The 22,288-nt window shown below is 42.2% G+C and overlaps 1 protein-coding gene across 29 annotated transcripts in view; it reads left to right on the forward strand.

Annotated features, from left to right (window-relative positions):
* LOC139412861 (target of Nesh-SH3-like) overlaps positions 1 to 16,100 on the forward strand; it is a 32,228-nt gene extending 16,128 nt beyond the window's left edge. The window contains exons 9-25 of one of the 29 annotated variants that reach the window (XM_071159609.1): positions 51 to 125; positions 1,241 to 1,447; positions 1,812 to 1,889; positions 2,698 to 2,913; positions 5,613 to 5,816; positions 6,480 to 6,545; positions 7,358 to 7,444; positions 9,275 to 9,337; positions 9,635 to 9,757; positions 9,888 to 9,977; positions 10,095 to 10,304; positions 11,554 to 11,659; positions 12,471 to 12,550; positions 13,422 to 13,451; positions 13,880 to 14,038; positions 14,149 to 14,271; positions 14,412 to 16,100. In XM_071159609.1, coding sequence (XP_071015710.1) covers positions 51 to 125; positions 1,241 to 1,447; positions 1,812 to 1,889; positions 2,698 to 2,913; positions 5,613 to 5,816; positions 6,480 to 6,545; positions 7,358 to 7,444; positions 9,275 to 9,337; positions 9,635 to 9,757; positions 9,888 to 9,977; positions 10,095 to 10,304; positions 11,554 to 11,659; positions 12,471 to 12,550; positions 13,422 to 13,451; positions 13,880 to 14,038; positions 14,149 to 14,271; positions 14,412 to 14,527 — 2,033 coding nt within the window. In that variant the 3' untranslated portion in view covers positions 14,528 to 16,100. The remainder of the gene's footprint in view (positions 1 to 50; positions 126 to 1,240; positions 1,448 to 1,811; positions 1,890 to 2,697; positions 2,914 to 5,612; positions 5,817 to 6,479; positions 6,546 to 7,357; positions 7,445 to 9,274; positions 9,338 to 9,634; positions 9,758 to 9,887; positions 9,978 to 10,094; positions 10,305 to 11,553; positions 11,660 to 12,470; positions 12,551 to 13,421; positions 13,452 to 13,879; positions 14,039 to 14,148; positions 14,272 to 14,411) is intronic. The other 28 variants (XM_071159610.1, XM_071159614.1, XM_071159617.1 and 25 more) reach the window with 28 other exon arrangements.
* The last annotated feature ends 6,188 nt before the right edge of the window (positions 16,101 to 22,288 follow it).

Consider the following 22,288-nt stretch of genomic DNA (forward strand, 5'->3'; position numbering starts at 1 on the left):
GCACTTTGTTCCTATTCACACTTTATGAAACGTGATATTATTTTCTACAGCACCACCAGGGAGACACCTGGAATCTAGACCTGACCCCCGCTCCAATGAGCCTCAATGGCCACAGTTCCCACTGGGTAAACAGAGACTGACATTTTGAATCATATCAAGCTTTATTCGCAGTCAGTCATCGCTTGGCTATGTCCACTACGCTGCTGCGAGGGGAGGGGTGGGCTGGGGTGGGGGGTGAGAACCGCAGCTGTTCGTTGTGATTGGCTGCATGCTGGCATGCCTTGAGTCCACTGAGAGGTAGAAAGTCCCTGGATCGTGGAGATGGTGGTGGCACAGGACGGTGCCGCCACAGAGTTGGAAGTATGCGCATAAGTTTCTGCCAGAGCAAATGTGAAGGGCACGCATGACGGTGATTTTGTTTTGCTTAGACCTCAGGCGCTGTGAGAGGATTGGCTGCTTGTTTTGCTCAGTTTCCCTCCATACTGTATCAGTCCAACTCTGCACTTTATCTTTACCCCTCTCTCTCTTCCACTCTTTCTTTCTTTCTTTCTTTCTTTCACCCATAGCTCATCCATTGATCTATTCATCCATCCTTTTTCAATTGTTCTGCTGTTTGTTCTTCCCATGTCTATCCCCACAACCTCTGTGACTCTCTCTCTCTACAGCAGTGTCCATCAAAATCCATCATTTTATATGTTTGTGTCCACACACCATGACGTCTTTCTTGACATCAGTCATCTCAATCGTCTCTCTCCATGTTTCATCCCTGTCATCTCATTGGTTTACAGAGTTGTTGCACTTAAAGCCAGTGGCAATGCTGGGTTTAAACAGTCTGCATGACAACACTGCATGCAAAAAACGTGCTTGAATTTCCCATTAGGGAAAGGCAGCACAAAGTTGCCCTGTACCCCTTCTGTCCCTCTAAATACTCCTTCCAATTATATTTTCAAGACTTTGTGTGTATTTCAATGAGGTACAACTACATTATGTGACAAAGTTAAATCAACCTGAATCCACTATTTAAAAAAGATAAATAACTACAATCTTATACAGTCAATGAAAGGCATTCAGAGACATTCATCTCAGAGCCAAAGAGATGGATTTGAATGCCTGTCTATGAACTGTTGATATTGACCTCAAATATTGGGCATCAAAATGTTCCATAAGGTATGTCCTTATAGGACTCCATAGATTCCAGTCCCCATAATCAAAGTTGACCTCCCTCTTCTCTCTCACCCAGACGGAGGAAACAGTATTAGAAATGCTTCCTCTCATCTCGTGGACCTCCCTCCTGCCCCCCCCCAACTCCTGCCCACCAAAACCCCCAGTACCTCCTCTGCCACCCATGTCCTTAACAACCCCTCTCCACACGGTGAAAAGCAACAGGGAAAGACCCAACCCAGGGGACCTACTAGCGCCACAGTGAAGCCACATAACCCTTCCTCTGGTAATTTCCACCTTTCAACTCTCTTTTACCTTCTTCTTCTTTTAAATAGTCTGTAATATCATGTTAAGGGCATCAGAGTATACTCTGGTACCCCTCAAAAAAGTTATCTAAAATGCCTAACTCTCTTCGGAAAAAACGCCTGTTCACTGAAACCGAAAGACGTACTGGTATCTAAAGCTATTAGGGACATTTGAACTTTTTATGAAGTGAGGCAGGAATCCTTTGCTTTCCTTTACCTCAATGGGTAGTCTTTGAGAGTGCTGCCCGAGTAACAGATAGAGCTTCCTGCCTATCGTAAATTTCTCTACAGACCACTGTAACCCAACCCTCCAGAAACAGATAAAACTATTTTTTCCCCACACAGCTCTCAGCGAATCACAGAAAGGAGCATCACTGCTAACCCCCGCCCTGGGCAGTGAAAAAGCCAATAATAACAACTTGGGTAACGATGACCTCATCGTATGAATGCCCTCACTGTGTTTTGCCTCAGCTGGTCTACGTACACTCCGCTGTCTGTCTGCTGTCCACTGTGTCAACGTCATCTCAGACCACAGCTTCAGTGTTGTTGTCCAGCTTTAATGTACACTCATTGGTCCACAGCTTCAGTGTTGTTGTCCAGCTTTAATCCACACTCATTGGTCCACAGCTTCAGTGTTGTTGTCCAGCTTTAATGTACACTCATTGGTCCACAGCTTCAGTGTTGTTGTACAGCTTTAATGCACACTCATTGGTCCACAGGTCATGATCAGGAGTTGGACTGAATGCCCATTATTGCACCATCCACCACATTATCAACCACATATGCTGCATTATCCATATCTGCATGGCATACACAATCTGACAGTCATGGTTACGCTGCACTGCTTAGCCCCGGCAGCATCTATGACTCTATTCCTCAAGATTGTGGAAGCTTTAGGATGAAAAATGCTTGAAAGATCCTACAGTAAATATTGTTTGCGTCACTAAATTAATTAAAATTACACAAAAAACATGCAACACTTATAACAACAAGGCTAACATGAGTTAAGAGCTCATGTTAGGGATCTACATTAGATGCCTTCAATCAAACTACATTATTGAATGCTGCAGATTTATTTGAGAGATCACTGATTGAATCATCCTCACTAACCCCACTATTCCACTCCTAAGGGCCGTGGCTCCCAGCACACCTGAATGGCACAACAGCATTGTCTTTAACATTGAGACTACACATTGTAACAGGTTCTACAATTGTTTTTGTGGTTTTCTAGGTCAAGGCAGCCAGAGAAATTTGAAACCCCATGGCCCGGCCATCATACTGATAGCCAGGACCATGAAGTCTCCTGCTGCCACAAACCCTCTCTTTCCCTTCACTGATGGCTCAAGACAAGATACCCCATCCTCCTCTTCCTCTTCTTCCTCATCCTCCTCCTCATCCCTTCTTCACAGGTCTAATAACTCATCACAGACCTCCGGAACAACAGGGGGTAATGGAATCTCTCCCCCTCCCCTTTTCCTTCCTTCCTTCCTTCCTTCCTTCCTTCCTTCCTTCCTTCCTTCCTTCCTTCCTTCCTTCCTTCCTTCCTTCCTTCCTTCCTTCCTTTGTTCCTTCCTTCCTTCCTTCCTTCCTTCCTTCCTTCCTTCTCCTTCCTTCCTTCCTTCCTTCCTTCCTTCCTTCCTTCCTTCCTTCCTTCCTTCCTCTCCTCCTCCTCCTCTTCTTCCTGCTCCTCCTCTTCTTCTTCCTGCTCCTCCTATTCTTCCTCCTACTATGTAATCTCCTTTTGGTTTTCTTGAACTCTCCCCTACCCCCACAAACCCTGTGTAACCAGTGTGCGTGCAGTACTTCCTCCAAACCAACCACACATGTTGTCATATCTGGGCAAGATTGAGATTAGGCAAAGATTGCAGAGTTGGTTTGTCATCAAGTGCCTAATTTCACCCTGCACAACATGTAGAGAGCGTGATCAGTCATGCTTCGACGTAGCTTGTCATCTTCGCGGTCAAGATTTGTCATGGCTGTCCAATCTATCCATCTCTCGACTCTCGCACCATCTGAAGAAGTCACTGCTACTTTTAGAAAGATCTGTCAGATACGGTCAGCATGTCGTAGATTCTGGTTGCAGCACGGGTCAGCCATGTTAAGACAGAGCTTTCCACTGTCTTTGGGGAAACACGTTGTTCACTTGAGACTGAAGCTCTGACAGGACTCTCCGCTGGTCCATCACATACTGTATAACACGCTACCTTTCCACACAAAATCACATCTGTTTTTGTCCTGTCTTTTTTTCTTCTATTTATTTTCCTCCTCACAAGGCCAGTTGGGAGATTCATCTCAAATGTGTTTCTTTCCTGAAGAATTAAGTCTGAGCTAACAATACTAGCCGATTCAGTGTTGTTGTGCAGCTTTAATGCAGACTCATTGGTCCACAGCTTCAATGTTGTTGTCCAGCTTTAATGCAGACTCATTGGTCCACAGCTTCAGTGTTGTTGTCCAGCTTTAATGCACACTCATTGGTCCACAGCTTCAGTGTTGTTGTCCAGCTTTAATCCACACTCATTGGTCCACAGCTTCAGTGTTGTTGTCCAGTTTTAATGTACACTCATTGGTCCACAGCTTCAGTGTTGTTGTCCAGCTTTAATGCACACTCATTGGTCCACAGCTTCAGTGTTGTTGTCCAGCTTTAATGTACACTCATTGGTCCACAGCTTCAGTGTTGTTGTCCAGCTTTAATGCAGACTCATTGGTCCACAGCTTCAGTGTTGTTGTCCAGCTTTAATGTACACTAATTGGTCCACAGCTTCAGTGTTGTTGTCCAGCTTTAATGCAGACTCATTGATCCACAGCTTCAGTGTTGTTGTCCAGCTTTAATCCACACTCATTGGTCCACAGCTTCAGTGTTGTTGTCCAGCTTTAACGCAGACTCATTGGTCCACAGCTTCAGTGTTGTTGTCCAGCTTTAACGCAGACTCATTGGTCCACAGCTTCAGTGTTGTTGTCCAGCTTTAATCCACACTCATTGGTCCACAGCTTCAGTGTTGTTGTCCAGCTTTAATGTACACTAATTGGTCCACAGCTTCAGTGTTGTTGTCCAGCTTTAATGCAGACTCATTGATCCACAGCTTCAGTGTTGTTGTCCAGCTTTAATCCACACTCATTGGTCCACAGCTTCAGTGTTGTTGTCCAGCTTTAACGCAGACTCATTGGTCCACAGCTTCAGTGTTGTTGTCCAGCTTTAATCCACACTCATTGGTCCACAGCTTCAGTGTTGTTGTCCAGCTTTAATGCAGACTCATTGGTCCACAGCTTCAGTGTTGTTGTCCAGCTTTAATGCACACTCATTGGTCCACAGCTTCAGTGTTGTTGTCCAGCTTTAATGTACACTCATTGGTTCACAGCTTCAGTGTTGTTGTCCAGCTTTAATGCACACTCATTGGTCCACAGCTTCAGTGTTGTTGTCCAGCTTTAATGCACACTCATTGGTCCACAGCTTCAGTGTTGTTGTCCAGCTTTAATGTACACTCATTGGTCCACAGCTTCAGTGTTGTTGTACAGCTTTAATGCACACTCATTGGTCCACAGCTTCAGTGTTGTTGTCCAGCTTTAATGTACACTCATTGGTCCACAGCTTCAGTGTTGTTGTACAGCTTTAATGCACACTCATTGGTCCACAGGTCATGATCAGGAGTTGGACTGAATGCCCATTATTGCACCATCCACCACATTATCAACCACATATGCTGCATTATCCATATCTGCATGGCATACACAATCTGACAGTCATGGTTACGCTGCACTGCTTAGCCCCGGCAGCATCTATGACTCTATTCCTCAAGATTGTGGAAGCTTTAGGATGAAAAATGCTTGAAAGATCCTACAGTAAATATTGTTTACGTCACAAAATTAATTAAAAGTACACAATAAAAACATGCAACACTTATAACAACAAGGCTAACATGAGTTAAGAGCTCATGTTAGGGAACTACAGTAGATGCCTTCAATCAAACTACATTATTGAATGCTGCAGATTTATTTGAGAGATCACTGATTGAATCATCCTCACTAACCCCACTATTCCACTCCTAAGGGCCGTGGCTCCCAGCACACCTGAATGGCACAACAGCATTGTCTTTAACATTGAGACTACACATTGTAACAGGTTCTACAATTGTTTTTGTGGTTTTCTAGGTCAAGGCAGCCAGAGAAATTTGAAACCCCATGGCCCAGCCATCATACTGATAGCCAGGACCATGAAGTCTCCTGCTGCCACAAACCCTCTCTTTCCCTTCACTGATGGCTCAAGACAAGATACCCCATCCTCCTCCTCTTCCTCTTCCTCATCCCTTCTTCGTAGGGCTAATAACTCATCACAGACCTCCAGGACACCAGGGGGTAATGGAATCTCTCTCTCCCCTTTTCTTCTCCTCCACTTCCTCTTCCTCATCCTCCTCCTCTTCCTCCTACTATGTCATCTCCTTGTGGTTTTCTTGAAATCCCCTCTACCCCTAAAAACCCTGTGTAACAAGTGTGCAAAACTTCCTCCAAACCAACCACACATGTTGTCATATCTCGGCGGAGATTGAGGTCAGGCAAAGATTGCAAAGTTGGTTTGGCATCAAGTGCCTAATTTCACCCTGCACAACATGTGGAGAGCGTTATCGGTCATGCTTCGACATAGCTTGTCATCTTCGCGGTCAAGATTTGTCATGGCTGTCCAATCTATCCATCTCTCGACTCTCGCACCATCTGAAGAAGTCACTGCTACTTTTAGAAAGATCTGTCAGATACGGTCAGCATGTCGTAGATTCTGGTTGCAGCACGGGTCAGCCATGTTAAGACAGAGCTTTCCACTGTCTTTGGGGAAACACGTTGTTCACTTGAGGCTGAAGCTCTGACAGGACTCTCCGCTGGTCCATCACCTCCTTTTCCTATTTATTTTCCTCCTCACAAGGCCTGTTGGGAGATTCATCTTTAATCTGTTTTTTCCTGAAGAATTAAGTCTGAGCTAACAATACTAGCTGCTTTTTCCATAACAGTCACTCTTCTTCTCCACAGCCAATGGTAAGCATCACAAAGGAACCGGCCTCCCCAAACCAGTCTTTTGGAACAGAGTGAGAATGGGTAAAAAGAGCTGATATTTCTCCTCTGTGTCTCTCATCCATTAACCCATTCAGTTTGTTGGCGTTGTGGCGGCATCATCAACCAATATCGGTGTCCTTCACCCATTCATTTTGTTTGTCAATAATGTGTCTGTCTAACCATCCATCCATTCATCAGCCCGTCAGTCTGTCTATCCATACGTTGCCATCTGTCCAAGGGTCTTGGTGTTCTTGGTTTTAATGCAAGCTTCTGCAGATTCAATGCTGTTGCAGGCTTCAAAAGCTTATGACAACGAGTAATCAAATGGGTATTAAGTAATCACTGCTCTTTTTAGGGAGGTAAGCCTGTGTTAGTACCCATTTGTGGTTGTGGGGAAACTCAGTTCATGTTTTCCAGGCAGAAACTGAAGCTGTTTCAGAGGTCTTCAAAGATCAGGCTCTTTGTATGCCGAGCTACGTAACCGATGCTGTTTCTCTGTCACAAACTGGCAAACTGGAAGTCAAATCAATGTTGAGCTGCTTATGGTTGGGGTTCACCCTGTGCATGATTGTATGCATGTCAGTCCTGTACTGTCCTCATTGAGCATGAGATGTGGTTGGGTTGTCTATCATCATCATTCACTCTATGTTTGTGCTCTGTTTCATGTTATGGTCAATTGGTTGTGTCTTTACTGATAATGCAAAACAGTGGAATACTCAACAAGGATTCTTTGAAAGATCTTAATTGATATGTTCAGATATCATCGATGTCTTCAAGTGTCTGGACACGCCACATTTCCCTCATAGACACAATAGGTTTGGGAATAGGTTTTAATCTTAGTACTTTTCCTGCAGCAAACACAAACAACTCGCTGTTGGAGGACATAAACCCTGATGTTTTGGGCCGTTCAGGCTTCTCTTCCATTGAGGACCAGTTCTATGGTAAAATGGCATGAATCCAGTCTTATCTGCACCCAGCGCAAAGCTAGCCCTGCCCACGCTGACACACGCTAGCTTCCATCGCCATCATTTCCGCCCAGACTGCATGAGTCGGCCATGTTGGATGTAAAATACGTCTTGTTTTGATCAAAACACTGGACGACCATCACTAAGAATTCGACCAAAGGCTTCAGTTCAGCCGGGCCTTTGGAAAATACTTTCCTTTTTTGGAAAGTATGACGTCTGAAGGTCATTAGCTTATTTTTCAGAACCTTATTTTGGCGTGTTTCTCACCAAGCTTTGCACTTTCTCTTACCACATGTTAAGAAATAAAGTGTTCTATAATAGCCCTGCCGCCGTGTAATGAACTTGAAGTTTTGTTTGGAGGGCGGCTCAAATGTTATTTTCATCTATTTTCCTGGGTAGGTTCCACATGCTTCTGGCGCGATTACAAGTATTGACTTAAGAAAAACAATACTCTTCACAGGCTAGTGCATCACTGTGGAGGTGCCAGTGTTTAGAGTACCCATCATGCAATCAGGAGAGCATGGCATCAGCTTTTCATCAGCTACAGGAATTCAATGTTTGCATTTGGTTACAGATTTGTGTTTGTATGAACTAGACTTAGTGGACTAATATTTTTGCATGAGTAGACAGGTCACAGTGCAAAGGCAGAACAAGTCAGCAGTCAATAATGATTGTGTTTGGTGGCTTGTCACTTGATCATGCAGTCACCTATGATCAAGGTTCACTGCATGTTCTGTACCCTGTGAAACATTTGTAATCTTTATTTATGCTGGTTCCATGTGGCTAGAAAAATGCAATGTTTTACGATTACGTAGAACACTGTCATTGCAGAGAAATATCTATTCTTACTCCGATTTCAGTAGATTCACAGTTTTATAAATGTACAACATATGCTATCCTGAATGACAGCATGAAAAAAGTTCGGGAAAGCTTTTCTTTTTAAGTAGAACCATGTTTTCTAGAAACTGTAGAGTTGTATAAAGCAGTGCTAACTGCAAACTGGCAGTATTTCAAACATGGATATTTACATGTAATTGATGGAAAGTAATGGACCCATATTGTTTTATATTACCAGCTAAAATGTTTCAGAGCTACACCAGATTTTATGTACTGGGGCTTTGCATTTAGCATATTTTCTTATGGATTATGACCAATTCCTTGATTGTGAAGAATTTGGCCTCAATGCAACAGAGCGCTATTTGGCAACAGGTTAAGCATTTAGTTCTGGGTAACTTTCAGAACATGTGTAAAACCTCAAGAATTACAAAGGATTGTTCATGTTTTAAGGTTCATTGGGCGTAGGGTATGGGGTTTTACCATCCATTTATTTATACAGTCCATATAGAGTTCCTCCCAGGCATAAAGATGCCAAAATAATTTTCCACAGCTCATGGTCATCAGTATGGTATGCTATCTAGAACCTAAAAGGGTTATTCTGCTGTCCTCGTAGGAGAACCCTTTTTGGTTCCTTTACACAAAGGGTTCTACCTGGAAGCAAAAAGGGTTCTCCTATGGGGACAGCAGAAGAACCCTTTTTGGAAAGCTTTTCTCTAACAGTGTATGACAGATGGTGCATGTCAGATACGTGATGAAATCCTGATGTAGGATTTTCTCTAGATACTGCCGATTGTGTCAACAATGGTCAAGTTAAGTGGCGGTGAAAGAGTGTTCCACTGTTTTTCATTTAAGATGACCTCTTCAAGGCAAATAACACCACCAGAGAGACGAATGAATGGTTCTCGCATAAATTGTAATGTTTAGTGGTTATGTGATTGACTGTTGTTTCCTTTGATTTCTATTTTTCAGGATCTCGTTCGTCCATTCCTGTCAACAAAAAGACCAACCTGGTTGGCAAACCTGGTGATATGAGTAAGGTTTAGTTGGTTGTAATAATAACACATAATTGAACATTGAGCAGTTTTCTATACATCATCCACTGCCTGAAATGGGGGGTGTACACACCAGTTCCAAAACTCCATTATAAACCAGCTGTTAGTGAAAGAGTATTTTGTCACCATGAAGTTTGTCATTTGGCTGAGCTTATGTTTACAACCTCGAAAGGCACTTTTCCTCTTAGCAAATATAGAAATATTGAGAAAGCCAAGAAAAACGACAAACTTTTTTGTTGTTGTAAACAACGTGCTTTCCAAACTCTGTTCTCTACAGACAAGCTGAATGTCTTGAAGCAAACAGACAAGGCCTCCATTTTGAAGAAGTTTCCATCAGTGACGGCTAAACCTGCCAAGCAAGACCGCAGACACACAACAACGACTGCACCATCAGCCAACGGTATAACCGATCACAATTCAGAGCTAAATGATGTCCTAAGTAGACCTACATTATTGGTGCCCCATGTGAGGACAATCCTTAAATGTGTTTTGTGACAAGCATATCCTTGTCCTTTCTCATCCTCTCACAGACATCTGGTTTGAAACCTGGGAGAACTCCTCATTATTCAGCTCCCTACCAGCCTCTGACGTGGACGCATTGGGAAAGAAACGTTTCGTTGGTAAGTATAAAAAAACATTCTTGTAACTATCATGTACTTCTATTGTCCCTGGCAGAAAATGACTACATGGTCGATTTGAACCAGTAGATCCTTTAAATGTGATCTCTCTTCCCTAAGCACCCCATGTAGTCTACAAGACGGACAAGAAACCAGACGAACCTTGTTCCATCACCACCTCTCTCAGCTACTTCCCAGAGGAGGAGGGTGGGGAGACAAACGTGACAGCCCCGCCCAAGTCTCCGCCCTCCAACCTCACCGTGGTAACGGTGGAGGGATGCCCCTCCTTCATCATTCTAGACTGGGAAAAGACCGACAACGACACCACAGGTGGGGACACTGTACCTGTCTATGTACTCCAACTACAATGCAAATGCATAGCAACATACACCACCGTTCAAAAGTTTGGGGAAACGTAGAAATGTAATTGTTTTTCAAAGAAACACAAAAAGAAATCCATTAAAATAACTTCAAATTGGTCAGAAATACAGTGTAGACATTGTTAATGTTGTAAATGACTATTGTATTTGGAAACGGCTGATTTTATATGGAATATCTAGATAGGTGTACAGAGGCCCATTATCAGCAACCATCACTCCTGTGTTCCAATGGCACGTTGTGTTAGCTAATCCAAGTTTATCATTTTAAAATGATCTTTAGAAAAACCCTTTTCAAATTATGTTAGCACAGCTAAAAACTGTTGTCCTGATAAATACAGCAAGAGCAGGAGGACAAGTACATTAGAGTGTCTAGTTTGAGAAGGCCAGCATCCCGGAGTCGCCTCTTCACTGTTGACGTTGAGACTGGTGTTTTGCAGACACTATTTAATGAAGCTGCCAGTTGAGGACTTGTGAGGCGTCTGTTTCTCAAACTAGACACTCTAATGTACTTGTCCTCTTGCTCAGTTGTGCACCGGGGTCTCCTATTCCTCTTTCTATTCTGGTTAGAACCAGTTTGCGCTGTTCTGTGAAGGGAGTAGTACACAGCATTGTACGAGATCTTCCGTTTCGTGGCAATTTCTCGCATGGAATAGCCTTCATTTCTCAGAACAAGAATAGACTGATGAGTTTCAGAAGAAAGTCCTTTGTTTCTGGCCATTTTGAGCCTGTAATCGAGCCCACAAATGCTGATGCTCCAGATACTCAACTAGTCTAAAGAAGGCCAGTTTTATTGCTTCTTTAATCAGTACAACAGTTTTCAGCTGTGCTAACATAATTGCAAAAGGGTATTCTTATGATCAATCAAAAGTGTATCATTTTACAAGGCTAACACAACGTGCCATTGGAACACTGGAGTGATGGTTGCTGATAATGGGCCTTTGTACGCCTATGTAGATATTCCATTAAAAAATCTGCCATTTCCAGCTACAATAGTCATTTTCAACATTAACAATGTCTACACTGTATTTCTGATCAATTTGATGTTATTTTAATGGACAGAAATGTGCTTTGAAAAACATGGACTTTTCTAAGTGACCCCAAACTTTTTAACGGTAGTGTACATTGGAAAGTGTGACTCTGAATATTGGGATACTTGGTGAATTCTTGAATTCAACAGTGATTTCCTGGTTATTGTGTAGAATATGAGGTCATCTCCACGACGAAGGGACCAGAGGGTACTCAGGTGTCCATCCTGACCACCAACCAGACTCACACTGCAGTGGAGAACCTCAAACCCGAGAGCAGGTATATAACATATTTGTGCCTGTGTTTCAGATTGATACAACACATTGTATTCTCTCGGTATGCTCTCTCTCAGTCCTCAGACGGTAGCCTTTTTCAGAGCTTTGAAAAAGTATGAAAATGCATGCACTCGCTACCGTAAGTCTGCTAAATAACTCAAATGTAAATGTTTGTGAAGCTTAAACTTTCTGAAAGGCTTTCGTTCATAGAAATAATACAGAATTGAATTATTCATTGTATTATTACTACTTCTGTCAGAAGGATTAGCTAGCTAGCTATGTCTGGTTAAGATCAGGACCTGGCGTAGTTGGAGAAGAAAGGTTCTTCACGTGTGGAGAGCAGAGGAGGGCTGCCACGCTCCCTAGGTTTTTAATGAAACCTGAATATGGAACTATTTGACATTAAAGAAGTGATAGAATATAAACCAGGGCTTCCTGTGAGCTGAGCCTGCTGAGGCTGCTGGCACGTGGTGGACCAATCGCTGTGTCTGAACATCTCATATGGAGGAGACATTAGCGACTCTTTGGCTCTCCTGGCTCTCTGGACTGCACTGTCTAGAGAAGAGATAAATAGGGAGGCAATACTAGAGCCTCATTTTTCCTTGCTGTAACAACAAGGCCGAACAAGAATACACTACGTTTCCATCAAAATACCGTGTCCACTTTAAACGCTGTGAGGATTAGAGGAAAATGTGATTCTGTGGAAATGATTGCTTGCAATTGGAAATGGAGCGGAAATTGGAATCTGGAGCGAGTCGGTAGGATAATCGCTGTGAGACCTTCTGATAGTGACACTTACTGCTCTTACCTCACAGCTACGAGTTCAAGGTGAAACCCAAGAACGAGCTTGGAGAGGGGCCACCCAGTGAGCCTGTGTCCTTCAACACTGAATCAGGTACAGTATGGGCCACGTTGTTTTCTAGGCCAGCACTAATAGGCCTCATTAAATTACACAAGAACTTGGTGATTGGTTGTTTCGTTGAATCGCTGACTTACCCCATTACCTATTCAGGAGTCAGTTAAAAGTTCAAGAGCCACATCTGGCCTTTTGTGTAGGCCATCTGTTGACAAGGTCAGGCATTTGGCGTCCACTAAAATACGCACGTACAAACGTACTAACGCACAGCCTCGTCAGCCAGCTCCAGTCATGTCTGGCGGTCCACCACTTACCGGTGTAGGGGTCTGTAATTAACTAGCTGTTGTTAACCTAATGATTTCAGCATGGCCCCTCCATTTCCATAACATTGGCTGCTGCCTTTCCATGTAAACTGCCTCCAACCCCAGGAGTGCTGTCCGACTCAGCTCTCCCTCATCTGGCATTGCAGCTCACAACACACTCAATCAAACTCACTAATACAACAGCGTATCATAAATGAATGGCAAGTAGGGAATCAGGTCATTTTTATGTTTCTGGGAGGACCTCACCGCTGGGCCTCATTGGCTCACAGAGGCTTACCCTCTATGTGAGAGATGAGGAGGAGTTTGAAGGCAGATGATTTGTCCTGGAGTCTCCTGGAGTCCCACACTACCATATCAGACTGTCTCTTCAGTGCCAAAGTGGACTAAATTACTTGCCATAGATTTTGTATGGCTTTGCTACAAGACGTGTGGTTTTGTGGTCTTTTATTTAGGAGAAACTTATTTCAAAATCGTTTCGGAACCATTTGTACAGTCTATTCTGAGAAGAAGACATTTGAAAGCACCTACTAACTCACATTTCTCTCTCTGCCTCTTTTTCTTCATCTCTCCATCCCTCCGTCCTGCAGCGGACCCACGTGTGAGTGAGAATGTCTCAGGTAAGCCCCTCAGTCTGTGGTCTGTCCTGAGCACCGGTCCCAGGTGACACATTCCACCAGGCTGAATGAATGGATGATCTAAGGAAGGTCTGGCCTGGCACAGTGAGAGTCTGTGGAGACTCAGGCCACAGTGCCCCAGTGCAGCAGTACACTGCTCTCCATCCAATATCTATGAGCTCACTTCTTCCACGCCCAACTCACAGCCAGACCAAACATTTACACAGCTAAATGAATGAAGACATTTTTATTTTCCCTTTCATTTCATCAGTACTAAAAGACTGTGATACACTAAAAAGACAACTCTGATTGGGAATGCAAATATACATTTGGGCTTCTACACATCTCTATTTTCTTAATTATTATCTTTGTTTCATGCTTCATGCCTTTGATATTCCACGTTCTAATATTTTGTTAACTCTTTCCTGTAGGAAAAGATGCCATCTGGACCCAGTTCCCCTTCAAGACAGACTCATACTCAGAGTGCAATGGCAAGCAGTATGTGAAGAGGACCTGGTACCGCAAGTTTGTGGGCATCCAGCTCTGCAACTCCCTCCGATACAAGATATATCTGAGTGATTCTCTCAACGGTCAGTTCTGCTTCCGGCGCTCAGTGTCTATAGTACAGTACAGAACAGTACTGTAGATCATTTCAAATGGCCATCCCTTTCGACAACTTTTTCCCCTAATAACTTTACAGGTAAATTTTACAACATTGGGGACCAGACTGGCCATGGTGAGGACCACTGTCAGTTTGTAGACTCGTTCCTGGATGGAAGGACAGGAAACCAAGTCAGGGCTGACCAGCTGCCAGCAAGAGAAGGTACAAGCTACAGCACTGACACATCTATCTTTCAATTGTTGGATTGAGAACCTGTTAAGAATATGCTTAATATCCATGCCTGAAAACAACTACATTTTCAGAAGTTCAGCCCCTCACTTCATTTTGTCTGTTACATACAGGGTATTACAGGGCTATGAGACAAGAGCCTGTCAACTTTGGTCAGATAGGAGGGAACTCTCACGTCACCTACGTGTCATGGTACGAGTGTGGAACGGCCATTCCTGGCAAATGGTAGGACCCCCCAAAGCTGTCTGTGGAGAAGCCCGAAGGATATACAGTACATATCAAACCGTCTGGGAAGGTGGCAGGAAGGGTCCTTCTACACATCCAATCAGTCTCTGGATGCTACATATCCCCATCCATCCGCCTCCGAACCCCAGCCATGTAAAAACCTGTACAGGATCTCCGGGTCAGGTTAATATAATGTCCATATGTAATAGCCTTATCTTATTTATCAAACATGACAAAAAGGCAAACGGATAAAAAGAACATAGTATGAGATAGATGGAGAAACTTCTAACTAACAGTGTGAGGTAACAAACATACAGTAGGTATCTTTTTTGTTTTAATAATGGGAAGCTGGCTCCCTGAAACTTATTTTGATAACGTGTATAATATTATTTATCAAAGTGTTTGATGCCATGTTCCGAGTTCTAGGAAATGGGTTATAATGCAAGGCTTTTGCTGTACAGTACGAGTTGTAGAGTTTCAGACAACCTGCCGGAATTTCATGGTTTCATTCAGTGACCGATTCATGGTGCAAGAATTGTTCCATCATTTGGTCAGTCTTAGGGCTCTATTCAATCCGTATCGCTGAAGCTCAGCGTTGCGGCGCGATTGAAATTTAAAGGCAATATTCCCGAGTTAGCGGAGACTGCATTAATGGTAAACGCTGCATATGGGAAATGACCTTTACATTTCCATCACGCAATCTGTAACGCTTCAGCGAAACACATTGAACCCAGCCCTAGTTCAATATACACCTTCAGAGAAGATAATGCTGTAAATATTGACATGAAGTCCACTCTCACACATATCCACTAACCAGTGGAGGCTGCTGAGGGGAGGACGGCTCATAATAATGGCTGGAACGGAGTGAATGGAATGGCATTAAACATATGGAAACCATGTATTTGCTGTATTTGAAAACATTCCACTAATTCCCCTCCAGTCATTACCACGAGCCCGTCCTCCCCAATTAAGGTGCCACCAACCTCCTGTGCCAGTAGTTCATTGTATGAATGTTGACCGAGCAAAGTCACCTAAAACCAAAAACAAGCATTGGAAAATAAGCACACACGCAGAGGACGTCTCGTACCAAACCAATATTTCTCCTTCATTAGCCCTGATATATGGGGTGGCTATGCATGGGAGGTCTTTACACTTGCAATTTGCACAGCATAAATGTATTTATATGTATATGGAGAGAAAGTATTTTTTCAACTAACTTTTTCAAAAGACACGTCCCTTAAAGCGAACGCTCATACTTCACAGTGTTCCACTGGCAACATTTTACAACCTCTGATACAACACGTTGTATATATATCATGTTGGAAAATAAGAGGGATATCTTTCCTTCTTAGTAGCCTTGATAAATGGTACAGAGAGGAGTCCTGTTGAATGATTTCTTAGTTTTGTACAAAAATACACTTTTGGCTCAATGCGCTTGCAGATCAGTGTTTTTATACTTATTTTTTATGGAGAATGTTTGTCATATGGAACTGTACTCTTGTTTTTTTTAAACATACTTTCATTTCTGTATCTATTTTCAATAATAAAAACAGAAGTTCTGTTACTTTTTTATTAAATATGTCCTTGCCATTTTTCACTTTGGGTAACTAGAGTGATAGTGTTTTCCAGTTGAAGGAGCGTACAGGTGGAACTTGAAAAATAAACTGCCTTCCTTAACTGGGCTTCTCTGTTTCATCCATAGAATTTATATTAGGTCTAAAAGAAAATGTAGTGGTTTTTATGGTCTGTCTATGTTGACATGAGATGTTGACCACCACTGAGCCAATCCCCTTACAGCTCATACATCCTGGTGTACTTTCCCCATGTCAGAGTAGAACCACATCGCCAATTAGAAAGATCAACAGACATCCATGGATTACCACGCTTTTCCAGAGAGAGCCCAACGGACGCCAAATTCAACACAGGGACATTCTTCCAAATCGCAGGGGCAAGGGGAAAAAAGGCTCTCAATGTCTGTATTAGCTTTCCAAGAGAAAGTTATAGTCTGGGCATAACAGCTAATGTCACATCAAGGTGGAGCGTTCCCTCAAATAGGACAGTAGTCTGATCCCAGGAACCTGACTGCATCTCCCACAGCTGACCTACATACACTTTTAGAAGCAGTCTTTCAAAAGGAAGTTCAAGTTATGTCACTCTCATACAAAACCAGCAGGCTAAATACTGCTAAAATAAACACTATACAAAACCGACAGGTTAAATACTGCTAAAGTATACACTATACAAAACCAGCAGGCTAAATACTGCTAAAATAAACACTTTACAAAACCGACAGGTTAAATACTGCTAAAATAACCACTTCATACAAAACCAACAGGTTAAATACTGCTAAACTAACCACTTCATACAAAACCGACAGGTTAAATACTGCTAAAATAACCACTTCATACAAAACCAACAGGTTAAATACTGCTAAACTAACTACTTCATACAAAACCGACAGGTTAAATACTGCTAAAATAACCACTTCATACAAAACCAACTGGCTAAATACTGCTAAACTAACTAGAGGTCGACCGATTATGATCTTTCAATGCCGATACCGATACCGATCATTGGGGGACCAAAAAAAACTGATACCGATTAATCGGCCACTTTTTAAAATGTATTTGTAATAATGACAAATACAACAATACTGAATGAACACTTATTTGAACTTAATATAATACATCAATAAAATCAATTTAGCCTCAAATAAATAATGACACCTGTTCAATTTGGTTTAAATAATGCAAAAACAAAGTGTTGGAGAAGAAAGTAAAAGTGCAATATGTGCCATGTAAGAAAGCTAACGTTTAAGTTCCTTGCTCAGAACATGAGAACATATGAAAGCTGGTGGTTCCTTTTAACATGAGTCTTCAATATTCCCGGGTAAGAAGTGTTAGGTTGTAGTTATTATAGGAATTATAAGACTATTTCTCTCTATACCATTTGTATTTCATTAACCTTTGATTATTGGATGTTCTTATAGGCACTTTAGTATTGCCAGTGTAACAGTATAGCTTCCGTCCCTCTCCTCGTTCCTACCTGGGCTCGAACCAGGAACACAACGACAACAGCCACCCTCGAAGCAGCGTTACCAATGCAGAGCAAGGGGAACAACCACTCCAAGTCTTAGAGCGAGTGACGTTTGAAACGCTATTAGCGCGCACCCCGCTAACTAGCTAGCCATTTCACATCGGTTACACCAGCCTAATCTCGGGAGTTGATAGGCTTGAAGTCAGTAACAGCTGCTGGCAAACGCACGAAAGTGCTGTTTGAATGCATGCTTACGAGCCTGCTGCTGCCTACCATTGCTCAATCAGACTGCTCTATCAAATCATAGACTTAGTTGTAACATGATAACACACAGAAATACGAGCCTTAGGTCATTAATATGGCCGAATCCGGAAACTATCATCTCGAAAACAAGACGTTTATTCTTTCAGTGAAATACGGAACCGTTCCGTATTTTATCTAATGGGTTGCATCCATAAGTCTAAATATTCCTGTTACATTGCACAACCTTCAATGTTATGTCATAATTACGTAAAATTCTGGCAAATTAGGCGGCCCAAACTGTTGCATATACACTGACTCTACGTGCAATGAACGCAAGAGAAGTGACACAATTTCACCTGGTTAATATTGCCTGCTAACCTGGATTTCTTTTAGCTAAATATGCAGGTTTAAAAATATATACTTCTGTGTATTGATTTTAAGAAAGGCATTGAAGTTTATGGTTAGGTACACATTGGAGCAACGATATGCACCGCATCGATTATATGCAACGCCGGACACACTAGATAAACTAGTAATATCATCAACCATGTGTAGTTAACTAGTGATTATGATTGATTGACTGATTGTTGCTGTCTCTGCCTGGCCGGTTTGATTTTGATTTGATTGTTTTTTATAAGATAGGTTTAATGCTAGCTAGCAACTTACCTTGGCTTACTGCATTCTCGTAACAGGCAGTCTCCTCGTGGAGTGCAATGCAATCAGGTGGTTAAAGCGTTGGACTAGTTAACTGTAAGGTTGCAAGATTGAATCCCCCGAGCTGACAAGGTAAAAATCTGTCGTTCTGCCCCTGTACGAGGCAGTTAACCCACCATTCCTAGGCCGTCATTGAAAATAGGAATGTGTTCTTAACTAACTTGCCTAGTTAAATAAATATTAAATAAAGGTGTGAAAATAAATAAATACATTTAAAAAATCGGCCAAAACGGTGTCCAAAATTACCGATTTCCGATTGTAATGAAAACTTGAAATCGGCCCTAATTAATCGGCCATTCCGATTAATCGGTCGACCCCTAAAACTAACCACTTCATACAAAACCAACAGGCTAAATACTGCTAAAATAACTACTTCATACAAAACCAACAGGCTAAATACTGCTAAACTAACCACTTCATACAAAACCAACTGGCTAAATACTGCTAAAATAACCACTTCATACAAAACCAACAGGCTAAATACTGCTAAACTAACCACTTCATACAAAACCAACTGGCTAAATACTATAAAAATAACAAATTTATACAAAACCAACAGGTTAAATACTGCTAAACTAAACACTTAATGCAAAACCAGCAGGCTAAATACTGCTAAAATAACCACTTCATACAAAACCAACAGGCTAAATACTGCTAAAATAACCACTTCATACAAAACCAACAGGTTAAATACTGCTAAACTAACCACTTCATGCAAAACCAACAGGCTAAATACTACGAAACTAACCAATTTATGCAAAACCAACAGGCTAAATACTACAAAACTAACCAATTTATGCAAAACCAACAGGCTAAATACTACAAAACGAACCAATTTATACAAAACCAACGGGCTAAATACTGCTCAACTAACCACTTCACCCTTGCTGCTTTAGTAATAATAACACTGCTCTGCATTAAGAAGGATGGACCAGTCTGTGCAGGCAATGAGACATTACCAGCTGAACAATAAGATTTGCAGAATGATAAAGATAAGCTTCAGCTAACAAGTGCCATCAGGGACACTGCCAGGCAATGGTGCCAAGCTGATCCATGGGGAACAACTTAGCGGTATGAGTTACAGAATGGGAATGTTATACAGATATAGGATCTTCATTTGAGACAGTTTGCTACAGCAGGAAAATAATCCTGCAGCAACAGGACATGTGATTTGTTATGTGGATTATTTCATGGGAATTTTTGTAGGTGTTGATCCTTTTTTTTGTAAGCGAAAATCAAATCTGAAATTTCAAAGTGGATATTGCAAACTTCAAAAGCCTTTTTAAACCACAAATACACTACAAATAGCTCACAGTACATTCGAAAAGTATTCAGACCCCTTGACTTTATCCACACTTTGTTATGTTACTGCCTTATTCTAAAATGTATTAAAATGTGTTTTTTCCTCATCAATCTACACACACAATACCCCATAATGACAAAGCTTAAAACAGTGCAGACATTTTTGCTGAGAAAAAAATATTTAAAAAAACTGAAATATCACATTTACATAAGTATTCAGACCCTTTACTCAGTACTTTGTTGAAGCACCTTTGGCAGCGATTACAGCCTCAAGTCTTCTTGGATATGACGTTACAAGCTTGGCATACCTGTATTTGGGGAGTTTATCTGAATCTTCTCTGCCAATCCTCTTAAGCTCTGTCAGGTTGGATGGGGAGCATTGCTGCACAGCTATTTTCAGGTTAGATCGGGTTCAAGTCTGAGCTCTGGCTTGGCCACTCAGGGACATTCAGAGACTTGTTCTGAAACCACTCCTGGGTTGTCTTGGCTGTGTGCTTAGTGTCGTTGTCCTGTTGGAAGGTGAACCTTTGCCCCAGTCTGAGGTCCTGAGCGCTCTGGAGCAGGTTTTCATCAAGGATCTCTCTGTACTTTGCTCTGTTCATTTTCCCCTCAATTCTGACTAGTCTCCCAGTCCCTACCACTGAAAAACACCCCCACAGTATGATGCTGCCACCACCATGCTTCACCGTAGGCATGGTGCCAGGTTTCTGCCAGATGTGACGCTTGGCATTCAGGCCAAATAATTAAATCTTGGTTCCATCAGACCAGATAATCTTGTTTCTCATGGTCTGAGTCCTTTAGGTGCCCAAGCAGGCCGTCATGTGCCTTTTACTGAGGAGTGGCTTCCGTCTGGCCACTCTACCATAAAGGCCTGATTGGTGGAGTGCTGCAGAGATGGTTGTCCTTCTGGAAGGTTCTCTCATCTTCACAGAGGAACTCTGGAGCTCTGCCAGAGTGACCATCGGGTTCTTGGTCACCTCCCTGACTAAGGCCCTTCTCCCCCGATTGCTCAGTTTGGCCGGGTGGACAGCTCTTGGTGGTTCCAAACGTCTTTCATTTAAGAATGATTGGAGGCCACTGTGTTCTTGGGGAACTTCAATGCTGCAGACATTTGTTGGTACTCTTCCCAGATCTATACCTGGACACAATCCTGTCTCGGAGCTCTCTGACAAATCCTTTGACCTCATGGCTTGGTTTTAGCTGTGACATGCACTGTCAACATTTGGACCTTATACAGACAGGTGTGTGCCTTTCCAAATCATGTCCAATCAATTTAATTTACCACAGGTGGACTCCAATCAAGTTGTAGAAACATCACAAGGATGATCAATGGAAACCAGATGCACCTGAGCTCAATTTTGAGTCTCATAGCAAAGGGTCTGAATACCTATGTAAATATGGTATTTCTAAAAAGTGTAAAACATTTTTTTCGCTTTGTCATTATGGGGTATTGTTTGTAGATTGATGAGGATTTTTAAAAATGTAATACATTTTAGAATAAGGCTGTAACTTAACAATGTGTAAAAGGTCAAGGGGTCTGAATACTTTTCGAATGCATTGTAAAAGTATATAGAGGCTTCTGTCCAAGTATGCTGGCTAGACAGACAACATACAACAATGTCAGCAGAGAGTATAGTGCAAGTGGCCATGTCTCACTACACCACTACACCGCCCACCCACGCCGCTTTACACAAGGGAACCACAAATCCCACGCAGCTGTTTCAACAGCAGGGCATTCACTGTATATAGGAACAGTTTCACAGTATGGCCTTTATAGCTCGCTGTTTTCTCATGTTAACAGGGGGAGAACTACAGGGCTCGGCTGTTAATCAAATATACTGTACTAATTCATGATCACAAGCAGAATTCAGCCTCAACAGTTGATAAATAAGCTCTGTGGAGTGTAAGGCCAAAATGCCAGTGGTGGAATCATTATGCAGGGACATTACATCATTGGGTGGTGATTCCTCATCATTTCAGGCATTAGACAATGCATGTGTTAAAAAAACTGTAGGGATTCTGTTTAGTTTAGGAGTTAGACTTAAGGGGCAAGTCATTTGGGGTTGAATCCTAACTAATATATTGATAAAGCCTTTTTCACACAACATTGTGAAGCCCAAAGTGTATACAGAAACAGAAATATAGGAGCATGTCAAAACAACTGAGTGTCGTAGAAAAACAACGGAGCCCGATAACAGAAGTCTGTATGTGTTGTACTGAAATCAGTTCTCAAAACATGGAAATGTGCACCAGACACCAGTCCACAGATCTCCATTCAACGGTCAGTCAACCACTGTCTGACACTGTTATCAAACAAATGTCTCGATCGAAAAACCAAGAAAATCGAAGCGTCCCATTTATATTTGAATTGTATTGAATTGAGTTCAATGTGTCATAAACCGTCTCGAAACCCGTAACAAAAAGGGAGATGACATGGAGATAAGGAAAAACTAAATATATTTATTAACTA

This window comes from Oncorhynchus clarkii, chromosome 7 (assembly GCF_045791955.1).
Source record: "Oncorhynchus clarkii lewisi isolate Uvic-CL-2024 chromosome 7, UVic_Ocla_1.0, whole genome shotgun sequence".
Classification (NCBI taxonomy): domain Eukaryota; kingdom Metazoa; phylum Chordata; class Actinopteri; order Salmoniformes; family Salmonidae; genus Oncorhynchus; species Oncorhynchus clarkii.